The following is a 22,538-nucleotide window of genomic DNA, read 5'->3' as shown; positions in this document are numbered from 1 at the left end:
TATTATTATTATTATTATTATTATTATTATTATTATTATTATTATTATTATTATTATTATTATTATTATTATTATTATTTAAATGAAAACACCTAAATAAAACATTGAAGGGAAAAAACAAAAGAGACAAAAATTTTTACTGTTACTTAATTCATGCTATTAGATTTTCCAAGACATATTTTTCAGTTTCATGTTTAATTGAAAAAATTGCTTAAAATGACTAAAGTCGGTTTATTCTTTCTATTTCTACATGACCACAAATATGATTTCCCTAAAATTATTATATAATTGAACAGATCTATCTCCTCTTTTAGAAGTTCTATAATAATATCCTGATAAGAAAGCGAGAGTTGAGCGAGTTGAGTCGTGAGTTATTCTGACTCGGAAACAGAAAAAACGACGGTAAAAATATGTGACTCAAATTTCTGCAAGTCATTGATATTTTTGGCTGATTAGATCTTTTACAGATCCTGCGTATACTTGCAGCATTTTCGTTGTGCGGTTCCTTGCTTATTGTTTGCGTAAAAATATGTGACGACAGAAATCAAAGAACGCATAGTAGCCTGAATGATTTACATGTGCCTTTGTCGGTCGATCGCGCCATTCAATCAGTTAGTTTCTAAAGAAACTGTGGTGTTGTATTGCTGGGCAGCGAAACAAATGATTGGTTTTATCAACAGAGCCGTACACAACCTCGTTCCCAGGTCAGATGCGGCTGGTCACGTGGCACCTAAAACCTGCGGGTGCTTGACAAAAGTTGTCGTTAGGGAGGGATAGTAAAGTGTACAGTTTTCGCTTAAAACCAAACATTCGTCAACAAAAGCAACAGATGATTTTAATGCGTACTTGTCTTTCCTCATTCTTGTCGGCCCTCATGCCCATCAACTCATCTGCTTTAATTCACAGTCTAAGCATTGAACAAACAGTGGGGTGGTTATGTTACAGGACATCCGGCGTCATTCCTGATGTGTGGTGAGTTAGTTTTCCTCGCTAAACTGGTGAAATTCGCAAGGGTGATTTGTTTAGTGAAGAGGCCAGTTCTTTAGGTTAAGTAGGTTGATTGTTTTTCTAATCTGTGATACTGTGTGTAAGTGTGGTCGTGCAGTGCTTAACGCATTGAACTATCTATCGGTCAGTCCTTAGCCTTTGCACAGCCGACCACTACCCTCAAGAACTCGGACAGGGGCTTCAGTAAGAGATTGGCAACAACAAACAGTGGCAAAAACTCTTTATTTCTTTGGTTTCACCTGCATTTGTAATTAGGGTAATTTTTAAATCTCTTGTTGTAACGTTTCGTAGCGAAGCAGTCAGCTGCCGTCGCGTCACACTCGCACAAGGCATAGCGACATGCGCCGTAGAACCAGTAGTGGGACGCTGGTTCTAAAAACATTGAAGAGAATGATGGCGTTAAATTATAGAGGAAATCACCACAGGGAAGGAGGTTTGGAAAAGTGATCTTAATTATCATAGAATTTGGGGAACTTTTGCTTTGAATTTCTCCAAGAATTATTAAACCATTACAGTGCGACTACTATTACCGGGGCCACTTAAAACTGGCCAATCAGATCGCAGTATGATACGAACAGTGAATAATTCCAAAATTTTGGGTTATAACTGTTGTTTTCCGTCTACTCGTGATTGGTTCAATCGGCTTTGGTTGAAATTCATTGTTCTTTTCCTGCAATCAGATTGGCCAGTTTTGTTTAAGTGACCCCGGTAACAGTAGTCGCACTGTAATCAAACACTCGAAAAAGGGTTTCATCCAATCTCCAAACACCTCGAAGTTGGTTTAAAAGACTTGGTTGCGCCTCGTTATTTTCAAAGCACTTCTCTGTGTTTGGAAATTGGATGAAGCACTCTTCCTCGTGTTTGATATATTACATGGAACTGCGAGAAGAAAAATATAATCAGTATGCACAATGAAACATTAGTTCAGCCTGTAGGATTCTATTGGTTCAGTTGTTGTTGTTGTTGTTTTAAGTTCATGACTGACTGTATAGAACTAGCGCCGGTTTTGGGGCCTTAATGGAAGCAACTAGGAGTATTGCTACTGCCCTGAATGCGATATATGTCCTTCGCAGGTCGAACATTTTGTCATTTTCCCCATCAATTCACCCACACCTGAGTAAAGACAGGTACTGTAAAATAAGGTGTTTTTACTAAGAGTACGATACAAGGCACAGTTTATTCCGCTTGCCTAGACCAGCGGTGACGTTCATCACGAGCTCATTTTGCCCGCTCTTGTTGAATCTTTTCAAAAACTAGGAAAGAAAAAAGGGGAAAAAATTTGGAACACAAATTTGTCTCGTATTCTGTATAAATAAACAGAGATGGAAAACTGCAAAGCCAGGCATTACGCCATTTAGGCCGTTCAGTCAAATCACTCCATTTAAGCTGATCCGTTGTCGTAGACCAGTTGATTTCAATATAGTCCCCATTTTTCTTAGCATATTGGACAATCTGAGTGATCGTTTACAAGAAGTTCCATTGTATTTCCACTTACCACAATTTGTGCAACTTTTTGTTGATTATGGCGCCAAGTACCTTGAAAGCCGGTAGAAAGGACAGATATTCTTGAGATTATCGTAGCACAAGTCATGAGTTCGACAACAGCTGTAAAGGAAACAAACGACAATGGTAAACAGCCGGCTCAGAAAACCAAGCGATGGACTGACATACAAAAGTAATTCTACAAACGTCTTGCCTCAGCAAACATGGACACCTGACTAGCACTGAAAAGGAAAACGCAAATTATGTTCTTACACTATTATTTTCGTCTTTATGTTCAAAGATTAAATAAAGGCCATGAAGTTTGCAAATTTGGGTTAGTACTCCATTACGACTCCATGAAATATCCTGAGTACCATCCCACCCTAAAAGACACCCAAATTGGCTTACGCTTAGCTTGCATCATTCAATACCTGGGCTTAAAACAGGATAAATATCTGCCTTATCAATGTAAAATCTACGAACAGGTTTCCAGGTGCTCTCCAGTGTCGAACCTATGGGGACGGGCCCAGGGACCCGCACCCCACCCCCTTAATTTCCCGACCAAACCCGAGGCCCGTAGGGTCGAGGCGCAGAGAGATTTCGTTTCACGAAGAGAAGTAAGTCAAGAGTTTGAGAGCGCCCCTCCCCAAGTTACCTGAACGTTTGGATCTATCTCTGCTCTCATTGTTACTCAGAGGGAAGAATCAAAGGCGCACTCAAAACTTTTGCGAGCGAGTGCACCATTATCCCATATAGTCTTCTCTGTTTTTAAATGCCTGCGACAAGCTAGACTCAAATTGACTAAAAACATCAGTGTCACGTCTATCTAAAGCATCTTACCTGTCCAGAGCATCAACAGGAGTACCTTTCCCGCCAAGTCCACACCAGCAGCCATAGATAGATAGATACTTTATTATAACCATTGCAGCCATAAGCTGAATTACGGGAATTTACAAAGAGATAATAATAACAAAGAGAAAAAAGAAAATTATCTACATCTTAAAAACCTGGCTAAAATATAACAACAAAGGGGAAAAGAGAAAATATCTACATCTTATATACATGGCTAAAAATAAAACTGTTCTTCAAACGCTCGGTCTTACATAGGGGGAGAGTGAAATCATTTTTGCGTCTCAGTGCATATTTACAACTCTTCCTTTCAGGGAGGAGGCTAAGGAGACTGTGGGTGGGGTTACAGACGATCTCGTCAAACAGATCGATTGAAATCTTTTCTCTCCTCTCATGAAGTTTCGGTAGGCCAACTGTTTCTAGTGCTACACTATATGACAGGTCAGGATAGATGATTCTGAATGCCCTTCTTTGGATCCGTTCCAAATCTACACTAATGTAGTTTGGTAGAGAACGATGGAATACAGGACTTGCGTATTCCAGGACGGGCCTAATACATGTCACATAGAATTGCACCAGTTCACTTGGTGCCACTCCGGATCTCTTGAGTTGACGCAAAAAGTAGAGACGAGAGGAACATTTTCTAATTAGTTCAGAGCTGTGCATGTTCCACTTTAGGTCGTGGCTAATGGTCACGCCCAGCAATTTGGCACTGGTGACTAATTCAAGGGGTTTGCCATTTAGGACTAGGGGTTCAAAATCGTGGTTGCTATTGGAGAAACCAATTCGAAGTTCTTTGCACTTGGCCTCATTCAATTGGAACCCATCGAGACTCGCTTGTCTCGAAAGGTCATCCACAGCTTCTTGGAGATTGCTCTCACTACCCTTTGTAACTATTTCGGAACAAGATGTATCATCCACGTATTTCCACATGTCAACTGGTGTGTCCAATTCATTAATCATGACAAGAAATAACCAGGGGCCTAATTTTGTTCCCTGGGGGACACCGGATGGCATAACCGAGAAAATCAAATGCACTCCTGCCAGTGGCGCATTCAATCATCGAACGAAACCCGATAAAAACGTCTCGCTTGTTTGACATGAAACTTCCTCCTCCTCCTCCTCTTCCTCCTCCTCCTTAGATAAACGGTAATTATTGGCCCGGATTAAGATAGTAGAAGCTGCTTACGAATGTATTTTGAGACTCTTTGGGTGAGGATCGCGAATTCCGCTAAATTAAAATTGATTGGGCTCTCTTAAGAATGAATGACTTGGTTCAGAGTTACTTTTTTACTTTTCTCTTATTTTTCTTTTTCCTGCCACTATATACATGAAGGTTTTCAATTTAAATTTGGACAGCTTATGCTGTATAAACACGAAGTTTGACCACCAAGATGTAAGGCAGTCACATTACTGTCCCCGCCCCATCCCTCCCCTTCGCCCTCATAAATTAACATGGAGATTCCCAACCCTTGCGACATTCATGAATTCGCACACAGATTTCGAGCACAATTAACATAGTTCAAAAGTTGTGATTGCAGTAAAATTTTCATGGAAAACGTTCCTTTACTAAACCTTCGGCATTTTTTCATGTTTATCTCGTAGCAGCCGCGGGAAAGTTGAAGGTGTGCTTCGGTTTGCTTCAATTCCGACAGGCGCAAGTGATATGGGTTCCTTCTAAATACTTTTCCGCCTCTAGTATAGTCCTGCATAACATTGTAAAGTGCTCACCAGTAGACATTTCTTCGTTTTTCTTGTGGACTTCAATCTGATGAAATAACAACATATTTCTCTAGCTTAAGGGCGGCGCCTATTAATACAGAAGTTTTTTGTGCAGTTTATGACTATGCGGAAAAAGCAGATCTTAGCAAGAGCGATTGGAATCCAAAAGGAAAATCGGGGGTAACCATGCATTTTTTAGAGGTAATTAAACAACAACTCTAAAAAGCGCTAAATTGCAAAGCAATGTATGGCATTTTTTTCCCAAATTGAAAAGCGGTGGTTACCCCCTAATTTTCTTTTCTTATCCCAATAACCCTTGCCAAGATCTGTTTTTTCCGCGTACTTATGAGCCGCGCAAAAATATCCCTGTTTTAGCAGGCATCGTGTTTCTCGGGCCGTCTGAAGATGCGCAGAACGGATGCGCAGTAGCAAAAGTAGACACCGTCCTTAAACCGAAAATCGCAGGGCGAAAAACTGGTCATAAATATTTATATATTAAGATGGATAGTCCTGCCGATGACAGATAATTAAATCATTTTTTTAACATTAGAATTATCCAAGGTAGTTCGTTAAAAAAGCCTTACTGGCTTTCTCGGGCTACTTTGCCTTGTTAATGTTGTATTTGTGTGTGTGAGGCAATCAATAAACTGACAAACTGACAAACTGGTCTAATGCGAATCCAGTAAAGGGCTAAGAGTTCCCTCTCTCAAACTGCCTGTTTTTATTTCCGTCCTCTTTTGTACCAGGACAATATATTCTTATAGCCATTGCACATCCAGACGGAGTTTTAAAACGACATTGTTCAAAAGTGTGGGTAACTTTATCAGTTCTGGAGATGTGCGGTTGCTATTCGCTGAAAAGCGATTAATCCACTGGTTGTTGCTCTTTGAACAACAACCGAGTCGCTTTAAGTCACCCAAAATCACCTTAATTCGCTTAAAATCGCTTCAATTTCTTTAGCTTCTGACTATTCACAGCAGTAAGGACATCGTGTGGATTTCAGAATTAGGTTTACGTGAAATAAGTAAATCTTTCCAAAACGTGTTTTTTTAGCTGGTTTGTGCAACAAGACAACTTACCATCTTAACGAAGGGGCAAATGAGTGCGTTCAGAACCAGAACGTGAACAAGCCAAGTAAACATCTCTTCGTAAATAGCGCCAGAGAGAAGGACAAGATTATGTAATAAGAACAGTAGATTGAACTGAAGCTCGAGGATATCGAGTGAACAAGCTATCAGTTCATGCGCTTGCTCAGGTGATACAATACGGATTATTATTTGTTTTTACGTCAAACGCCATAATTGTTAAGCGCCACAGCCGATCAATCACTGTTTCTTTTCAGCCCCCTGCCACAGTTCATCTATCAAATTATCCGAACGTAAAAGAGTTCTCAATTGGAAGTCGGAAGCCGATTGTAACAAAATCAAACTGGCAACTGCGTTGACAATTTTGATTGGTTAATATTGATGAAGGGTAATAACAGACTAAGGCAGCAAATAAAAACATTGATTTGTCTGGAAACGATCTCGTTTCATTTCTTTTAGCAAATTAATCAAGACATTATACTTTCTAGAAACTACATGCCGCAAATTTAATGCTGGTGATAAAAAAGAAGCTTGGAGATTTATACTTTCTAGAAACTATGCCGCAAAATTAGTGCTGATGTTAAAAAAGTAGCTACACTCCGGTAAGCGCCAAATCGCAAAATGTCCTGTCAGTAAGCTTACAAACATTCAAAATAACTCACGTTGTTAAACTGTAACCAGCTGACAAGGGAAAAAGAACATTTACAGTTTTTGCATTTATCAGACTTGATAACCAATAATTCAAGGTAAGGACCCAGTAATCAAAACTGTGAGCGTAGCGACCTACAAGTAAACAAAGCATAGCATACTTGTGCCTCATTTTGCTAGTACGCATGCGTTCTACGCATCTAGACTGGTCCGAGAAATACTAGTTTCTTAAGGGTGCCCGAGAAATACAAAGGTATTTTATCGCAGTTAATGACTATGCAGGAAAAATATATCTTAGTAAGTGTTATTGGAATCCAAAGTTGGGTGTAACCAGGGATTTTTCAGAGATAATTACACTTCAATTTGAAAACTAAATTCCAAATATTTTAAAACTTTTTAGCCCCAATTTTCGTTTTGGATTCCAATAGCCCTTGCTAAGATATGCTTTTTTCCCGCACAGTAATAATGGCGCAAAAAACCGTCTTATTAAAAAGCAATAAGAAAACAAGGAATTCGAAGATGTAGCACTGAGCATGTCATGTAAAGACAAAACAACTCTGATTTCCAAAGGGGGCCGAATAATCCACGATACACCCGAGTGATATACCCTACCCTGACCCCCATCCCCCAGTTTTCAAAAATGTAAGTCGGTTCAATATCATAAATAAATAAAATAAATAAATGACTTTATTTAAGTGTCGAAGTATTTAGCACTGTAGTGCTAATTGGGGGACACTAAAAATCAGTGAAATAAATATACAAACTGAAAATAATTTACAATTATTCACCGAAGTGGAGGTGAATAGTAGAAAGTTCCGTCTCGCTTTCCTGCAGACAAAAAAAACTTTTGGAGATACTTTTTTAGTTCCTACGGTGTCATTTCTTCAATTTTTCTGTGAAATTCGTCTTGTTGTTGAAACCATGCTGAAAAATATTAGATGCTTCATTGTTTTCATTAGTCTTTTCATTGTAATTTTAGTGCTCAGCAGTTTTCGCAAATAAGAGATTGTATTTTCATTTTTCGCCTTAGAATGTGAGGTTGAGGGATAAGGTAACTTACCATTTAATTCCGTTAAACCAAACTTTGTTTCCATTTATGTATTTTTTTTAACAGCCGCCTCGGGGCCTCCGGATTACGAGTCCGGCGCCCTAACCACTATGCAACGTCGCCTCCCTGTGAAGACATTAGTTCAATTCAAAACTTCAATATGGAGGAGTGTTTTGTCATTGTAACAGACTGGATAACATAACATAATTGACTGTGGTCAGATCAGAGAGTTAACCCTGATGTCTAAATTCTGTTCTTACATTGATTGTACTGAAAAAATATTCATTTTTGTTCTCCGGGATGACGGGGAAACGAACTCCTTGGTGCCTGGAACTTTTTTCGTTTTTGTTTTGGTACAAAAAGACCCCTGTTTTTTTTTTTTTTTTTTTTTTTTTTTTTTGTCATAATTAGCCAAAACACTAGAATACAATTCAATGCCAGCGGCGGGCTACTATTGATAGACCGATGCATGACGGAAAGGGCAAAAAAAACAACATCAATACGCGCGAGTTCAACCTCGTCCCCATATCCCGCTCTCCCAATCCTGAAGGGAAAAGCCCCTGGGAACGAGGTCGCGCGAGGCGTCCGACGGACGTTTAATTAATCACAGCAAACTTTATTTTGTTTTGAAATCATGAATGTTTTCCTTGAACATTAATTATTAGTCTTTAGTCTCACAGTTTTCCTCAAGCTTCGCTCTTAACAACTGTTCGCTTCTAGGAACAAACCTTGTAAGCATACAAGGTCTGTGTACATTTTGATACAACTCATATGTAAAAAATTTCTCTGGCGAGTAAAAATATTCCTCATATCCCAGAAGTTGTCTAATTAAGTTGGTGGACAAATTAAAGGCCCTGAATTGCACACTCTGACAGGTATGTTGACAAGTGATGAGTCTGTTATCGCACATGAATGGCTTCTCCTCCTTTTTTCTTTTTGATGTAAAATGAAAAAAATAAGTTATTTAATTTGTGACAAACAAAATAACAAATTCGCGGGGATTTGAAGATAGTTTACAGTCTCGATTTTCTTCTTTAAGCCGTATCTGTTGAAACGTGATTATTTGTAAGGAAACAAGTTCATTTAGACGAGTTTATTGATGTGACAAACGGAATGTCATAAAAAGCAAATATTGGAAACTTTTCAAATCAGATAGGTGATAAAATAATTTAATAACTGAAATGGAAGTCTGGCATTCAGGGTTTGCTGCAACAGAAGTTTTGCTTCTTCAATCAGAAGGCGGAGAAAATTAAATGTGTTAAATGGCCCGTGATATTCGCTTTTCTGACATTTTTCCTGGTGGAGAATTTTCCAATATAGCCAAAAATAACGGAAGCCGGCTGTCACAGAACAAAGGATATATTCAAAGTGTTATTGACGAGAACACAACGTTTCGCTGTAGAAGCTGCCTATTTGAGCAAGAATTACGTACTGCGAGAAGAAAATGTCGTTTGTGCTTTGATGCATTTAGTTATGGAAGTGAACAAATTCCAGGGCGAATTTTATACCGAAAACCAAGGCTCGTCCGTGGCCTGTACCTCGGTAAAGAACCGTTGGATTATCAAAAACCCACAACGCCTTTTCGATTTAGTTTTCAAAAACCGAAAGAAGAAATCGTCGACATTGTAAACGATAAGGTGAAAGCTTCCGAGAAGAAAATAATCTTCCCCAAAAGTATGGTTGTTGAGCTTTGTAATTTGCAAAGAAGGCCTTTATTGCGGTGTAAAAAACTCAAGCAAGACAGCACGGCGCAGAGAGACAGTGATGTAAAAGCGTTTAGCGTTCCGATCGCTCCTGGCGTGCATGATCAATACCCGAGGAAACAATTGCAAGTCCCGTTGTTACCCGCTATTAAAGATTGCAAGCCTAACGTTGACTTAAAGGAGGCGGAGAAGATAAAACTCAAAGGCAAACTGTCTCCACTTACAGAGAAAAGTACAGGAAAAAACAAAGAGGCAGGATTATTGAAAGGTGTCTATCTGAAAAGCAAAAAGGTTGACAATCTACAGTTTGGCACTGGTGCTTGCCAGGTCAAAGAACTCACGGATTACACTGGAACGAATCTGGCAGAATTTTATTTGCAAAATGGTACGTTTCAATTTGATGAATACGACATTTGGGCCCGAACAAACAAGAAATTTTAATTCGGGATCAGCCAATCCAGTCAAGACGAAGTCTTAACTATGCTTTAAATTAATCTATAAATGGCTTCAAGAATCTGTCAATGAAACGACCTTCAAAAAGTGGCGTGTAGGTCGTGGTACCACAGTTGCCCTTAAAAGCTGTTATTGAGGTTTGAACCAAAAAAGAACTTCAGTCGACAATGGTCGCCCCAAGTTGATGAGAGTTCGTAACTCTTTCAGAGTGCTTGCCTGTAGTGTTGTTGAGGCCTCAAATGTAATAAATGTCCCTAAATGTAATAAAGGTCCTAAGTGTAATAACTTTCGGCCCTAAACGTAATAAAGTCCTAAGTGTAATAACTTTTGGCCCTAAATGTAATAAAGGTCATTGACTGAGTCCTACCACGGTTTGACCTCATGTCTTTAATGATTGAATAGTGATGGCGTCATTAGTCCGACAAATGGCCAAGATTCCCCTTCCTTTGCTAATTTTCACTTGAATTTATTTTGTCAATGTCTTATGGTAGCAGCATACAACTTAAAACGACCTTGCTTCATCGTGCTCAAATAATGGAAAGTTAACGCGAATTTTCAAAAAATTTGCGTTAATTTCCGCGTACCTTTGAGGCCTTTGCAGATAGTGTTTGTGTTTAAACAGTCAGATGTTTAAGTTGGATTGTATTGTAGTGTTTGGAAGCTCATTTTCGCAGACTATTCTGTGACTCATTTATCAAAAATAGTCCTGAAGCTTACATGGAAAATCTCTAATAAACTGTTTTACGAACTTTCTTACTATGATTTTGTAGCAGGGATATTACTTTTAATGACTTCTCATGATCCGCCTAATTGCACGATTTTCCAGGCCTATAAAATTACATTCTCAAATTCCACAAGCGATTTTTCTATGACCTTACAAACCCTGCTTTGAAGAAAACTAGAGAAATGAAGTCATAAACACTTTTTTGATGTAAAAATTTTAGCCACAAACAGAAAGACTCGACAGAAACAATTAAAGACATACATAAAGCAGACTTCACCTCAAGCTAACGGGCCATTGAAGGCGGTTTTTTTTACAGTCTCGCCACTGTTCAAAGGTTAAAGCAGATGCAAGCGCGGTACAGTTTACACTTGGGTTCCCGTGTGACATTTTTCGCATCCATTCGTTGTGTACTCAAAGAGATCACAAGATGAAGCATCTTAATTAAAAAGGCCTTAGTAACAATTTACTACTTCTGTTGTTACTGCCTAACTAGTGTTGCTGTTGGCCCCTGTAGAATAAGACCTGCAAATTAAAATGGCATATGTGACACTTGATGTAAGGCTTTTATTTCAGTGGGTTCTGAGTATTCAAGGTAAAATGTAATCGGGATCCCCTAGACACATTTTGGCCTTCTTGCTTTTGTATAATAAATGCAGTTAACTCTCACATATTTATCACTGTGATTTCATGTGGAGCAGAACATATATTACATTCGAGACCTTTATTACATTTAGGGCCAAAAGTTATTACACTTAGGACCTTTATTACATTTAGGGCCGAAAGTTATTACACTTAAAACCTTTATTACATTTAGGGCCGAAAGTTATTACACTTAGGACCTTTATTACATTTAGGGACATTTATTACATTTGAGGCCTCAACAGTGTACAGTTAAAGTGTGTGCGTGTGTGTGTTTCCCCTAACGGTTCGGGTTAAAAGTATTAAAATTTGACTCGTAAATACGATATAATAGATTACGGGACTTTAAGATCAAACTTCCGCCTGGCGAGGTTGAGTAGGACCTGTCGAATTTCAAATCAAGCAGTCACGTTCTCAGAACCCAACAAGAACTGGAAGAAGACGAAGACGAAGAAGAATCAGTGAAGAAGAAGAAGAAGAAGAAGAAGAAGAAGAAGAAGAAGAAGAAGAAGAAGAAGAAGAAGAAGAAGAAGAAGAAGTTGAAGAGGAAAAAGAGGATACAAAAAAAAAGAAAAGAAAAAGAAAGGAAAAGAAAAGAAAAGAAAAGAAATAGAAAAAAAAAATAACAGACAGAAAATCAAGAAGGAAAAATTGTCATCTACGTTGCTGATTTCCAGTGAACCACGAGAGTTTGAGCAAGGGGTTGCTAGATGATGATTCGTTTCATGAATATGGTTCTCTGTTCGCGCGGGCTGACAGAAGATCCACTTAAAGGACCCTGTAATAACGCAGGAAAATAACTAGCTGACAGACAATCGTATCCCTGTTTTGAACGGCTAGAATTTAAATAAATTTGTAAGTTCACCGTAGCCGGCGAGAGTTCCTGTTTTAAACTTGTTGTGACTCAAAAGGAATGGCCAGTGGTTTATTTTTTTTTTTCTCAAATTAAGATATCACCCAAATGTGGCATGAGTAGGATACAAAGAGATGCTAGAGCATTTAAAATACTAAAATTCAAATTTAACTGCGAGAATGTACCGTATATAAATTACATGTTACTGTTACAGAAAATTGACACAAAATTTAACGTCTAACTCAAACAGACATTTTGAAGTCTAATCACAAAAGAAAATTTGTCTTAGGACAAGCAACACTTTGAGGATGTCACGATGATACTTCTTTGCCGAAAGTCTGTTTATTTTTAATACTGACAAATAGACTCTTTCCTTACAAACTAGTATTTATTGAGTAGTTATGCAAATTGCAGCAACTCTGTGTCAAATATAAAGGCTTATGTTGACATCTGTTCAAAGACCCGGCTTCACATCGTTTGGAAATCTTGCCAATGTTTTGGCGAAAATTACCAATTATTTGCACCTCGCCTTACCACAGTCAGATTTAAACAATTTTTCGTCTCGTCTGATACAAGCCAACTCTTTTTTTTATCTAATGCTTTTACTGATTAAAGGAAACGATAAACTTGAAGCGGTTTTTGCATTTCCGGGTGTGATTCGCTTTTGCCTGCGCGACCATTTGTTATAATCGCTCTGTTCGTAAGCGATTGCCTCAAGCGCTAAGTGAACTTGTCCGGTTTTCTTATCCACCACCGTTGGAAGTTTGACGATGGATTTCAAATGATGATGTTTTTGCTTCTCGTTGTTCTTTAGAACGCTGACATTTAAAGGCAAAAGAATTTTCTCGCTTTTTCGTGGGCTGGTCTCTGTAAAATTTGAACTGCCCGTTGTCCTCGATGAATCCATCCCTAATCGATTCTCCGTCTTCTTCCGTATTTGTGGTAAATATCCTTGCAATTGGTTGCTAGGTTTTGAGTAATTATTCCCTTTTGAATAAAATATTTTTTTCAAATAAAACTTCCCTGGCCGGCTTTCGACGTTTTTCTCTGTTACGATGCTAGGAATAGGATTAGAGTTCTCGAAATCATCTTCCTCCTCACAAATCATATTTGTCGTCGAATTGCTGCTTGCCTTTTCTCTTGGTAGCGAATTTGCACAACAGCCGTAAGACAGCCTTTTCTTGCCGAAGAAGCCCTTTTGCGAATCAAAAACATTCCTCTGAGTCTGATCGTTTTCTCTTTTTGATTTTTTCTCGTCGACCTCGTCTGTTTTAAAACTAGTCTCCTTTTTCAATCCATCTAGCGCGAAAGAGCAGATCATTGGAGCTAAACCTGAGACTTTCTCATGTTCGTTTGCTGTCTCGCTGGAATCATTAACTCCTGGCGCGTTTAAACACACAGACGGCTGATTTAAATACTTCTTGTGGCTCTTAGCACCTGCATAACACTGAATCCGTGTCTCAGAGTTGACGTTCCTTTTCGTGTTGACATCAACGCGGACGGATCCATTCAAATCTAAAACTCTTACTTCGTTGCCATGTTTAGCTGCGTTAGCAACATGAAACTCTTTCCAACTGAAGTCAATCGCCCGGGTGCGCGAAGATATCACTTTTTTCCCAGAAAGTGCTTCGCTGTTAATTGCCGCTTTGCTGTGACATATAATTGACTCTTTTTGCAGACCATCTTCAGCTATGACATACATGCTAGCTTTTCCAAACTCCAGTACGTTTTTACCACGTGCGCCTCGTTCAGCCATGTTGTCTCTTAAAACAAGATTATTAGCAGTCAAGACAAATATCTGTCTATCATTGAACAGCGCCCCGTTTGCCGCCGATCACAATGTATCCTGTCTTAATTCGCGCTCGGTTTTCGCTTGTTTGTCTCGGGCGTTGAGAACCACGGCAGCTGAAATTCATCGTTTGTCCTACGTAACAAACAAAATCGTCCTTCCTGCGGTCTTTTTCAAGTTAATGAAAGCGATCAAAGTACCTTGTTTTGTCTTAATCCGTGAAGGAAATAATGACAAAGATTGAAACGAAGACGCGTTGTCTTGATCAAAGTTAAAACAACTCTTAGAAGTTCGCCTTTATCCGCGGGAGAAGGGGGCTCGCTTTCATTCTGTTAAAATAAACAGCTGCCAAAATATTATTCGCCGACAAAATATACACAAACAGTGGAAGCCTGACTGAGGCAAATTAAAGAACATTTACTTCTCTTCGCTTGATAAAACGCGTTTTGTTCGGTCTTTATTCCGAGGACAATAGACGATTAGAACACCTTTTGTTTTGTACTGTTCCTAACAAGAATTATGATCAAGACTGCCAATTACGTGTGAAACCTTACAATTAAATGAGCGTGGAATTGAGAATGGCACTCATCAGAAGGCTTTTGAACGGATAATGTCGTTGATGATGTACGAACAGTAGATTCTGAAATGCGTATCTTTTTTGTTGAAGTGAATCCTCAAATGTGTTAATTAAGTGTTGGCTTATCAATGTTCATCACGGTACATCAACCTAACCTGTACCTCGTCTCCAAGAGATATGGCAACGAGGTAATTAAAGTTAACAGGACATTGCTTAATAACGCTTTTCTGTTTTTCTGGCTTTGACGATCAAGAATGTAAGTAATAAACTTTGTTATTGTGTCGTAACGATTTGAAAACGGATTTGTAATTAATTTGCATTTAATTTTTAGACAGTCTGCTCAATGTCGTTTACATTCTCTGTCTCACTGACTTGAACGCCGTTGCCACCAGTTTTGTCCTTGAAAGTTCGGCCACATTGTACAAGTTGAACGAACAGGAATAATCACGAACTAGTACAAGTAACGTGAAAATAAAATAACGTGAATTTATATTTGCAAGAGGTGTTTTTGTTGGCGTTGCCGTCGCTGTGGTTGCTTGAAATCTCTATTGTTGATCTCTATTGCGCCTACTGAGAACAAAAAGGAAAAAGTGTTCTTATCCATTGACACGAGTTTTTCCACCAAATGAATGTTTCAAGTAAAGCATGCACATGTACGTACCTCTAATAAGGTAAAATCACATTTGGGTTACTAGTTAGCGTGTAGTAGAAAGACACTTTGGCGCCATGTTTCTACAATCTTCGATTTTTAACACTTCAATGTATTGTTATAGAAAAATTCATGTCTGTAATAAGCTTTCTAACTGATAAAAAGAGATAGAAATAAAGCCAACACCCAGGGCCCAGTTGCTCGAAGCATGGTTAGCGCTAACCCGGGTTAAATACCATGACACCTATAGGTTTTAATACCTCTTAACCAATGGCTAGCGCTAACCATGCTTCGAGCAACTCAGCCCAGAGTGCAGAATCCTTGGCTGTAATGAGCTTGCACTACGATGATACCACTTGAACCTTCAGCCGATTCATTACTGTCTTATACTTAGCTGCTTAATCTGCTGTTTTCATCCTTAAGTGCAGAACTAATCCTGAGGTCTCTTGGACTAATCTGACCCTTTCTGGAGTCATTTGTTGGATTATTTTTCGGGACAAAAACTGTCCCATGAGAAATCTTTACAGCCAAATACGGAACTCTGTTTAGTCCCTAGGCGCCTCTCAGCCCCAAAATCTAGAACCGTTTTTGCCTTAATAGGAAAGACCCAAATTAGCCCTCAAATTCCTGTGTATTACGTACCGTATTAAATAATATAAACAACTTCATTTGGAGGGGGCTGAAACAGATCTTTTTGCTAGAGTGAAGTTCTAAGTCTGACTGATTAACAGCTAAATAAATGTGCCTCCTTAAAAATCTTTCGGTCTTAAGGGCGACTTTTATTCATTCTGAATAAAATTACTATATGACAGAATAAGAACAATGTTTTAGTAACAACTGTTTTTATTGTATTCACCTACAAATTGTAATAACACATATTCTCATTGAAATAATTTCCTTCCCAAACTTCTCTCCTTCAGTGCTGACCGGGCACAAAGACGACAGGGATCTGGGTATGCTTGATGACGTAATCACTGACTCCGCCTAGCAACGCGCGCCGCAGTGTGGAGAGTTCGCGGCCTCCCATCACAATGAAACTGACTTTTTGTTGCTCGGCTATTTTGTGGATAGTCTCACCGGCCTTTCCAAATTCCACCTTAATTTTTGCCTTGAGCTGCAGTGAAAAATGAAGGATGATAGTGCATTTTTAAGATTGTATCACAAAAGAAATTGAAGATAAGGATAATAAAAGTATGAATAATCCAGGATATGGCTTTACAGTTGGTTGTAAGACAAATGACGTATCAGTGACTGGCGCATGCACAAGAACTTTCCACCATGTAAGAGTACTCAAGTGACCCTGTGTGTCTTTTTGTCAGTTATGGCAAAGAAATGTTCGGTAAAGTGAATTTTCTTAATTCCCTTTCCGTACCTTTTTGGACTCGCATTTTGTCTTGTACTTTTCGATAACTCGTTCCTTCTTCTCTTCATGTTCTCGTACTACCCGCTTCCATTCCTCTGAATGATGCGAGTCTGCAAATTACAGATCAATAAATGGTTAATGGTATCGTTTCAAATTCGCGCGCACAAGAAGTCAAACAATAGCCTATTGCAGCCGAAGATATCGTGGGTCAGGAAATTTGTGGTGTGATAAACTGGACACACAGACACACACCAGGGAAATCAAGGGAGTACAAAGTAGCTTGTTAGGTAAGTTTTTCAAGACAGACAGTTACAGTTTAAATTCAAAACAATTCACAAGTCTCGGCTCAATCAGAACATTTAGAATTGTTATTGTTTTGTTATACAATATGGTATTAAATTTCGCGCATATAAAAATATCGCGATTTTTTAAAATCGGGAAAATTAGTAAGAATAAGGTATATCATTTTTGTAACGTGCAAGCAAATCGACCCGAATGTTTTCTAAGCCTTGAATTACACTGGACCCCACTAAAGAGTATAAACTGGGGCTTACTACAGTAGATTCCAAGAAGCGCGGTCTCTCTCTCAAACTGCTCTCAAAACGGCAGGACGTGAAGGAGAATTGGTAAGTTGATAATAGCTAAGACTTACGTAACAAGGCGGGTGGATCCAACTTCTCGTGGCAATAGAGCACAACCAGCGAGTTCTCATCTTTGTGAATGTGATTCAAGTACCCTGAAAAATATAGACTAATATTTACTGTACAAGTCCGATGAATCGCTTTCATTTCAGAATCAGTTATCAACTACGGTTTTGAACCCAGGTAAATGACTGACTTCGAAAACTCTTCCGTAGCACTGTAGTACTGGGACACTATCGCATTTTATAACTGTAAGTGTTGTTGTTGCTGTTGTGTTGTTCTCCGTCTATCGTACGAAAGTTCTGACACCATGCAATATCCTACGAGACTATTAGATTTATATTCAGGTTTTTCAATCAGGTCTATATAGGACCCGATATAGGAATGCTAAATCGTACAAGATTACAAACTAGATAACGCAATCACATGACATCATAGATGATAAGACTACATTGATTGACAAGATAATAATTCCGTTACCAATGAACATTACAGTTTTCGTATTGTTTGCTGTTGAACACCCGTCAGTGTTTGGTGGCGGGGGAGTGGGTGGGGGAGTCCGTCATTACTATAGGCTAACGCTGAGGAAAAATTGTTTTGCACATGTGAAATGAAACCAAACACATGTGATGTTAGTTATATCATCGCATCCCATAAAATTGCGTCGTGGCTACCTAGCTGTAGCGCGAATCCGGCCCTGACATTCGTCATTTCTTGAGGAAAACGAGCTTTAATTTAACACGGGCATAAACAGGGCCGGGTTGTTCGAAAGTAGATTAACGCTAATCTACGATTAAAAGTTAATCGAGGTTTTCATCGCGCTCTTAAAAAGCGATTTTAAAGCATAATTTCGAGCTTAAGGTAAAGAAAAGTCTGAGTCAAAACTGAGGGTCAACTATCTTTTGGAAGCATCTTTACCGATTAGTAATTAAACTTGAAGCAAAGTTCACATTAATCCAGGATTAATCGGCTTTTGAACAACTGGGCCCTGAAGAATAAAAATAGTTAGGCCTGTGCTCGCGTTTGCGTCAGTTATAGGCAAAAAGGAACTAATCTTAATTTTCCGACAGAAATGCTGAACAGATCCATGTTGCGCTAATCAAGTCCGTGATCAGCGCCTTTTCTTTTCCCTCATACATAATTTATCACCCAAAAACCCTCAATTGAAAGACATCACCGCAAGCTACACAATAATTACTCACACGAGAAAAACACAGACGGGGAACAAAGGCTCGTTTTCAGTTCTTGTCAATTTAATAAAGTTCTCGACCAAATCACAAAAATTGGCACACTTCTGATGTAACAGCAAGGCAATATTGGTAGGGAGTTCTGTCTTTTCTTCGGAAAAAAAGCTGCAGAAGATTGTCTAAGGTCGGAACTTTTTTGACGTGACAAAAACTGTGGGATAAAAAAATTTTGTTCTAGACAATGTTGCTTATCCAAGGCACTCTCTAATAAGTCTACTAATACTATTCCGCAGAACTCGGGAAGTTATTGAATCAAAATCTACGGTTTCTTGTGCGAAAATCTTGCTTAAGTGCAAAGCTTAAACATAACACCCATGTAGCAAAACGCCGAAGACATAATTAATTAAAAGGTATTGGCAAAAAGAAATAATGAGAAACGAAAGATACGACTCCGAAATTTTCCGTTTCAACAAACGCCCGGCGTACCTTTCAACAATTCCGGTAACATAACTTGCGCTGTAAATGGTTTATTTCTTTGCCGTTGTGTTTTGAGTTAAAAGCAATTTGAAATTAAGTCCTGCGTTTAAATGCCGGTCAAAACAACTCCTTTAATTTGGTCGAAAGTAAAAAAGCTGGACATCGGAAATGAAAGTTAAGGGATGTGCGGCAAAACATGTTTATTTCAACAAAGCAAATAGAACAAACTTTTTCAATCAGTCATACTTCAATACCTCCCTTTGTTCCTCCGCATCTAAAAGCAGTTACCATCCTCCGAAAAAATAAACTCTGGTAATAATAAAAACAAACTTGTACTTCGGTTTGTTTCTTCTGTAAACGCCCTATGATAAATTGATAAATGGGAGAACGAATTTACGCGACTATACGCACTGAAATCTTGAAAACGAAATTTTCATTAACCTGTCCATTTCAATACACCTTCGACAACACGTCCGTTGTATATTGACGATATCCTAGCTCAGCGCAAATTGATGCCTTCTATTCCTTTCTTCTTTCATTATCGACGCAGCAAGCCGGAAAAATATCAGACGTTCACGCAGGTAGTTAGCGAAATTCGCGCACTAAAAATCCCCATAATTTTGAGTACGCGCGAAAACTACACGTCATCCCTAAACATTTTTTTCTTTTCTTTATCTCGCTGAATTGAAAGTGCCAACTAATATAACGCAGTAATTTAGTACGACGGAAGCGGACAAGCGAGGCGAGTGCAGGAAATGGCGGTCGCTAGTACAGTTGTTCAGAAGCGCCAACAACATCGTTGAACAAAAGTATCGAAAAGAAACCCAATATTTGTACTTACACTCAAAAGCTCGCTCGCTGTGATCACAATCGTCCACGGCAACCAACACAACTTCCATGTTCTTCGCCATCTTTCTCGTTAACCGTTAGTGTAGTCGGACTGCTCTTCCCCTCGTCAAGTACAGCGCCGGACTAAACAATCATTTTAACCTACAGACTGATACAGAGCGTCAAGCAATCGACACCCGGACACAGTGCTTCATTCGCACGTACTGTTCCTGGGGGTCACTGTGTTACGTGAGGGGCAAGTGAACCGCGCAGGTGCACGTTGTAATTATTGTCTTGGTTGTTATCGCTAATTGCACATACTCAGTGAATTATTTGTGGTTTGGGGGTGTATATGGGTTGATGAGAGTTTTAATACCGTTTTTTTGTGCTTCCCGTTAGTTTATTTGGTTCTCGTCGTCACTAAGGTGTCTTAGACTCCATTCAAACGGAGTAAATTAAGGAACAATGCACAGCAACAAGCTTATTCGCCCCACACTTCAAACAGAGTGATCTGCTTATAATTTTTCCATTACTAAACTGACAAACCAGACGTGACATTTTTTTAGCTATAATTTAAACGTCAGACTGTCGCAAAGGAAAGCAAATAAAAGAAACACTCAGTCAACTTGAATTGTGCGTATGCAATGAGCCTGTCAACTTCAGACGGCCTCAGTAAACGACAGCTAAGGAGGAACAAGAATAAAATCAATTTTCGTTAACATTTTCTCCAAGCTGTATGGTGAGTACAGTGTAACAGAAATGTTCATTTTGTTTCCGCCTTAAGAATGATATTATACCACACTAAAATGTCGGAAAAATCAAACCGATTTGTTACTTTAATATTTTTGCTATACTCTCCTTGCCATCAAGTTCACCTTAATGTTTTTAGGAAATTTAAGTTCGCATTGCGCATACATAATAACCTCACCAGGATTGAAAAAAAAAAAAAAAAAAGAAAAAGAGAGGGAGATAGAGACAGAACGCTGATTACTTGGTTGCAACAATAACAGCAAAATTCTGAACCAAGCATCATTACTCTTCATTCTGTGGGGTGTACATACTTCAGAGGCTTTCAAACAATATGTGATCCTTGCTGTTGCACATCGGCGAGGTTTCAAGTTCCTACATGTACAGAAGCATTTACTGTATTTACTTCGCTGTTGTACAACGGCGAGAGGTCGTTCTATAATACACAAGAAGTTGGCGAATTTCGACTCGTTCTTTATATTAAAACAATCACATAAGAGTTTGTCTGCATGATCACCGCATTTTGTGACCACTACGTTGAAATGCACTAAACAGACTAAATGCGTGAAATTCAGCATGATTTGCTGTTCCTGACTTCAAGCACGTTATTTCATGGTCATGATATTTGAATATTAAGGGGGATTGGATATAAGAAAATCCAGCTCCGATGGGCAATGAACCGGCTTTTATCAGAAGGAAGCCAAACTACTTGGTCGCTACAAGCGCGGTGTAGCCGAGAGAAACAAATATATATTTTGTTCAAACACGTTTCACGGTTCAGATGTTCATAATCGCCACGCACGGGTGCCTCCACCTTCATACATAAATTTTGCAGCTTCGTAAAGTCAAGATGAATGCTTAGTATTGTTTCTAAACAATGGCGTTTAGAATCCAAAAAATAGTTAAAGGTTACGCATATTTAGAAGCCGCCTTTCAATCCGGCTACTGGCCTTTAAACACTTCAGCAGTTCAGGGTTGGTTGGTTTGATCACCACAACGAACACTATTATTTTTAAATACAGACAAGGCTTTAAAAACAAAGTGGAAAATATTTGTACCATTCTCGAGTTGAACAAGACACATAAGTATACTTCCACGAGGGTGAGTATATTGGAAACATAGCATACTAACTGGACAGGTGCCACGTGCAAGCTTCACGTGCCTGTCAGTAATAAACTACGGAGATCAATACTCAATTCTCCTCTTATGTACGGACAAACTTACTCAATACAGCGGTTTTCACTTGAGTGTCGTAAAACCAAAACAGAAGTACATGTAATTAGTCTGGCCAATGACGACTGACGAAAATGTTCAGCGCAATGAACCAATCAGAATTCGAAACAAATACATGTAACTGGCGCCAAGCGCGGGAAAACCCATGCGGGCAAGGTACAATTGGTTTTGGTTTTGTTTTTCATTGCATTGGTTGAGAAAGTGGCGCGAGGACTTTGACTAACCAATCACAGAGCAGATTAAACAAAACCAAAGAGTACGCCAATTGCTTTCAAAAATGGTCCCTGCGTTTATTCTTACGTCGTTTTTTCCTGTTCATTACTTAATTTTTTGTAAACTTTTTGACAAATCTGTCCAACAGTTATAAATATAAACACGTTTTCGAACCACTTGCTGTTGAAATTCGGTGCGGCATAATTTGAGGCTAGACATAACGCCGAAAGACTACGTTTTCGGGCGAAACTTGTTTTCCACAATATTCCTAACACTAATCAGAAAAAGCAATTTTAAATATGCAAGTCCAACTACTTATTACTTGATAAACCAGTCAGAATGCTCCTTATACAATAAAGGATTGATAAATTGTCAAATACTTGTGAAATGTTCGTGGCTAGCAGGGGGTTTCTTTCAGGCCGGACGCCGGACCAGTTAGCCTGCGACAGCCGGAAATACGTCTGCGTTCGCAGGCTACGGACTATTAGTCTGACGCGGTGTTTCATCACGGCCAAGCGACTCTTCGGAGACCTTTCAGAATTTATAGGCAAACTCGTTAAGCATCACGCCTAAAGTCCCGTTCGCAAATTCAAGGTGTTAGCAGTCTGGCCTTCTATCGC

General features: G+C 39.0%; 1 protein-coding gene and 1 pseudogene across 2 annotated transcripts; both read right to left on the bottom strand.

Moving 5' to 3' along the window:
• Positions 1 to 1,204: 1,204 nt before the first annotated feature.
• Positions 1,205 to 20,009, bottom strand: LOC146467751 (basic phospholipase A2-like; annotated as a pseudogene). The gene is made up of 8 exons (XR_014867675.1): positions 19,739 to 20,009; positions 17,245 to 17,328; positions 16,602 to 16,702; positions 5,071 to 5,107; positions 4,359 to 4,461; positions 3,331 to 3,387; positions 2,504 to 2,613; positions 1,205 to 1,380 (listed from the first exon to the last, which is right to left on the bottom strand). The product of XR_014867675.1 is annotated as a basic phospholipase A2-like (transcript).
• LOC146467752 (uncharacterized) lies at positions 11,611 to 15,400 on the bottom strand. The gene has a single exon (XM_085125542.1). The coding sequence runs from the start codon at positions 13,968 to 13,970 to the stop codon at positions 12,804 to 12,806; it is 1,167 nt and encodes a 388-aa protein (XP_084981668.1). The 5' UTR covers positions 13,971 to 15,400; the 3' UTR covers positions 11,611 to 12,803.
• Positions 20,010 to 22,538: the final 2,529 nt, after the last annotated feature.

The sequence above is a fragment of the Pavona decussata genome, unplaced genomic scaffold (assembly GCF_977016875.1).
Source record: "Pavona decussata unplaced genomic scaffold, jaPavDecu1.1 SCAFFOLD_134, whole genome shotgun sequence".
Lineage (NCBI taxonomy): Eukaryota > Metazoa > Cnidaria > Anthozoa > Scleractinia > Agariciidae > Pavona > Pavona decussata.
This window is presented reverse-complemented; position numbering and strand designations above follow the sequence as displayed.